The sequence below is a fragment of the Sinocyclocheilus rhinocerous genome, unplaced genomic scaffold (assembly GCF_001515625.1).
Source record: "Sinocyclocheilus rhinocerous isolate Xijiao unplaced genomic scaffold, SAMN03320098_v1.1 scaffold789, whole genome shotgun sequence".
Classification (NCBI taxonomy): Eukaryota; Metazoa; Chordata; class Actinopteri; order Cypriniformes; family Cyprinidae; genus Sinocyclocheilus; species Sinocyclocheilus rhinocerous.
The window spans coordinates 1593217-1597561 of NW_015667306.1; the positions used below are offsets into that span (position 1 = coordinate 1593217).

Sequence of the window (4345 nt, forward strand, 5' to 3'; positions counted from 1 at the left end):
GCTCTTAAACTGGGTGTGTGACAGGTATGGCTGAGGAATGGGGTTGGTCGAAGAAAAATTTTCAGTCAAAAGATTTTTTTTTTGCTTTAACCCCTGCAATATAATAAGTAGAATAAGACAAATAAGTTACCAATCATATGAAATTAGTATTAATAAATTAATTTGTACTACAGAGGTGGCACAGAAGAACACAAAAGTGGCTTGTAGGTACATTTTCAGACGTTTAATGAGGCTCAGAGGTAGCATCAGTGCAATTAAATTCATAAATTTAGGTGGAGATTAATGTTTTAAATATAAATTTTGAATACAGAAATATGATTTAAATAATTGAAATTATACGCTAAATCCACCAGCAGGTGGCGGCAAGTCACTGAATCATTCATTCAATTGATTCGTTCGAGCGGCTGAATCATTCAGGAATGAAGCAAGTGACTGTCGGAAATCCGACGGAACTTTAATCCCTGTGTATCTCCAAACAAGGCCAATTTTAAAATGAAATGGATTTTAAAAAGCCAAAAGTATATCTTGCTACACGCAAGACCTGGAGTTTGCTTGGGTCTGTTGAAACATGAAAGCACATGTACATAAATGTTCAAAAAGTTTGGGGTCAGTAAGATTTTTTTTTTTCTTTTTTCCAGCAAGAAATTCAGCAAGGGTGCATTAAATCGATCAAAGATCACAATGAAGACATTTATGATGTTTAAGGTTTCTATTTAAATTATATTTTAAAATATATTAAAATAGAAAACATTTATTTGAAATTGTAAAAATTTCACAAAATTTCAGATTTAACTGTATTTGATCAAATGAAGATCAAATAAATGCAGCACTGTTGAATATAAGAGACTATAAGAATATTAAAATATAAGAGACAGAAAATAAAGACTAAAAAAGGCTAAGTCAACCAACTCCACATGAGCCTGCTTATGAGGTTTATATTCACTTGGATGCTCAAGAGTCAGATGCCTATATGGTCAAAAGACAAACAGGACACTTATTAGGTTTTGAAACACAACTATAGTGTTATTACTATACATCATCTGACAACAGAATGTGCAAGAACATGGTGAAGCCATTGCAGATTGAGTCTTCCTGTTTTATGTAGTCCATAAAGAAAAATGTGTCAGTTCAAGTTCAAGTAAGCTCCAGAAAAAAGATATGATGTAATAGAGAGGAACTAAACGGCAAGATCACATCCCACCTCTAGCCCTTGAGATGCTTCCCCTCAGATGGATATTAAAGTTGATGCAAGCCATAAAGTGGCTTTCTGCAGTTACTGAGATTTAAAAGAACTCAGCATCCAATGCAAGTGCATGACAAAGAGAGTCAAAAAGAGATTTTTCAAAATGCGAGTAGTGCAAAGAGTGTTTAAGATGCAGATTTGAAAGCCTGTTGTGTGCTATGTGAGGGACTAAGGCATTCTTCTCGCGCCATGTCACAAGCAATGAGCTGCATTGCTTCTTGAATCTGACAAGCACCGCTTGCTAGCGGCTGCCGAGACAAAGCTAGCATATGCTTTTTCAAACTCGCCTGCCCAAATCCACACCTCATCAAAATGCAAACTTTTCCCCCTCTCCGCACTCATGAACGGGTGGACGGAAAACCGGTGGGTGGAAAGGGGGATGGGCGTCTGCCCGCTGGTGACACCTGTGGACAGAATGTGACATGGCGCTAAATATTTCATGGCCGTGCACAGCGGCGCACGTAATTGAAAGTGAATTCCCTCAGAGCGCTCGCATTTACATGAGACCCAGTCACTACTAATTCTGTCATGTAACCTTCACGTAGTGCAGACTTCAACACTGAGCAAACAAAAAAACTGTACAGGAATAGAAAGGTGAGAGCAATCCTGCATGTTTCATGAAGGCTATTGGTTTAAAAAAAAAGAAAAGAAATGTTTTTATACTCGCTGTTGCAGTCTCAGCAGGATTTATCTGGACATGCTCTTTTGTTAGAACATTTATTTGTAAGTCTGGAACAGATAAACAAAGAACTATGGAGGAAAAATGTAATATTCAACATCTAAATTGATGATTGACTTTTTTTTTATTAAGGTGTCAGAGTCAATTTGTCCTATTCCACAGCTAAATAAATATATAGCCTACTCTAACTTTTCACATTCCAATTCATTCCAGTTGGATAATACCAAATCCTGGACAATTTCTCCTTGTTGAATATCAATAGAAAATTCATCAGATTATGGAACTAAAAGTGCAGAAGAGTGTTTAAGAATGAGGCTGGAAGCTCAGGACTCACCAGAAATGTTCTTCTCTTTCTGGTAATGAGTAAACAGGGGCCAGAAGTAATGAGGTCTGAGAGGCAAGCCCTCCTCCTTCATCCTTCTCATGAGCTCAACAGCCATACCTTAAAATGATGAAGCATATTTCACAAATTGAGCTGTGCAATCATCAGCTAAACTAAAAATGAAGAGAAAGACATCTGAAAACCGGGCCAGAAGTTTTTAACACGGGATTATTATAAGTTATAATATTTCAAAATGTCAAAACCCAGTGTTATTTTTCTTATTAGGTTAATATCTTTGAATATTGTTATAACAGCATCAATGGCTATTATCACATCAATAAAGTATTTGAAAACAAAAGATTCAAAAATAGACAAACAAGCTTGAACAGACTAAGCTTGAATTAAAAGCCTGGGACTTGAAAAGACAATAACTGAGGATTAAGTATTGTTTTTGAACTTTAAATCATCATTGTACTCACCGGTCTTTTTAGCTTCCAGGGCGCACTGAAGGGTGAACTGCAGTGGCGATGAGTGCAGACCTGAATCTTTTAGATCTTTGCAAAACCCAACTATGTTCTCCACAGACTGCAAGCACACAAACACCCAATTTAACATAGCACTAATAACATTAAGCCAAAAATTCTCAAAAAAATTCAACATACAGGTACACTTAATATGCACTTGTAAAAAATGTTTACCTTGTCCATATTGACGCAGTGGCGAAGAAAGAAGTTTCCCAAGTCTGGGGAGTCACTGGTCTGCGACTGTACCAGCAGGCCGGTGAAGCTCTTCAGCACAGAAAACGCAGTCTCTTCGTGTCCGTGGGTAATCAGACTCAAGCAGAGGTTCATAGCATCTGAGGAAATAAAAACAAAAGGATGGGTCAGACTAAGTATCAAAATAAAAAACATAGCTTTCTCAAAATCCCATAACTTCTCACTGCATCAATACTGTATGTATCCCATTTCTCTAACTGGCCTGGGTTCATATTTAAAACACTTAAAATAGAATACTTCTACGAATACATATGGGACCATTATGGCTCACTATGGACCACTATGGTAAGTGCTTAGGGCAAAATTCGAAGCTAATGGTTCCATATTCCTTCCTCTTCCATGACATGACACTGCTGTCAGCAGACACACCTGGCACATATCCCCTCTCGTGATGCATGCGCTCCACAATCTCAGGCACATACTGCTGATGGCCAGCCTTAGTCAGACTAAAAACAACCTGCATCAAATCTCTGTCCATCAGATGGATATCTGCATTCTCCACCGTCTCTAGAGTCTAGAGGAGACAAAATATAAGATACGAAAGTGCTATATTATTGGCTAAAAACAAATACAAATAACAAGAAAATCAATTTCTGTATTTTAGCTCTTGATTATGTTATGGTTCTTAAAAATAAAAATACAATTTGAAATGTACACACAACTGTTCAAAAATTAATACTTTTATTCAAGCAAGGATGCATTAGATTAATCAAAAGTGACAGTAAAGACATTTATAATGTTACAAAAGATTTCCATTTCAAATAAATGCTGTTGTTGTACTTTCTATTCATCAAAGAGTCGTAAAAAATGTATCACAGTTTCCACAAAAATATTATGCAGAACAACCGTTTTCAACGTTGTTGATAAGAAATCTTGAGCACCAAATCAGTATATTAGAATGATTTCTGAAGGATCATGTGACACTGAAGACTGGAATAATGCCTGCTGAAAATTCAGCTTTGCCATGCCCATGACAGGAATTACATTCAAATTATCATATTTTAAACGCTAACAACATTTCACAATTTTACTGTTTTTACTGCTTTCATTTTAATAAAATCAGTTTTAGTTTTATATTTAATCAAATCAATGCAGCCTCAGAAAAATTTACATTACAGTGGGGATAATATTTATATGATCCCCTGCTGATTTTGTAAGTTTACCCACTTACAAAGAAATGAAGGGTCTGTAATTTTTATGGTAGGTTTATTTTAACATATAGAGACAGAATATCAACCAAAAAATCCAGAAAAAACACATTATATAAAGGTTAGAGATTGATTTGCATTTCAGTGAGTGAAATAAGTATTTGATCCCCAAGCAAA

General features: G+C 36.0%; 1 protein-coding gene across 1 annotated transcript in view; it reads right to left on the reverse strand.

Annotated features, from left to right (window-relative positions):
- LOC107733673 (leucine-rich PPR motif-containing protein, mitochondrial-like) overlaps window positions 1-4345 on the reverse strand; it is a 52615-nt gene that overhangs the window by 39538 nt on the left and 8732 nt on the right. The window contains exons 8-11 of the mRNA XM_016545403.1: window positions 3390-3534; window positions 2943-3100; window positions 2724-2829; window positions 2257-2364 (exon numbers count right to left, since the gene is read on the reverse strand). Coding sequence (XP_016400889.1) covers window positions 2257-2364; window positions 2724-2829; window positions 2943-3100; window positions 3390-3534 — 517 coding nt within the window. The remainder of the gene's footprint in view (window positions 1-2256; window positions 2365-2723; window positions 2830-2942; window positions 3101-3389; window positions 3535-4345) is intronic.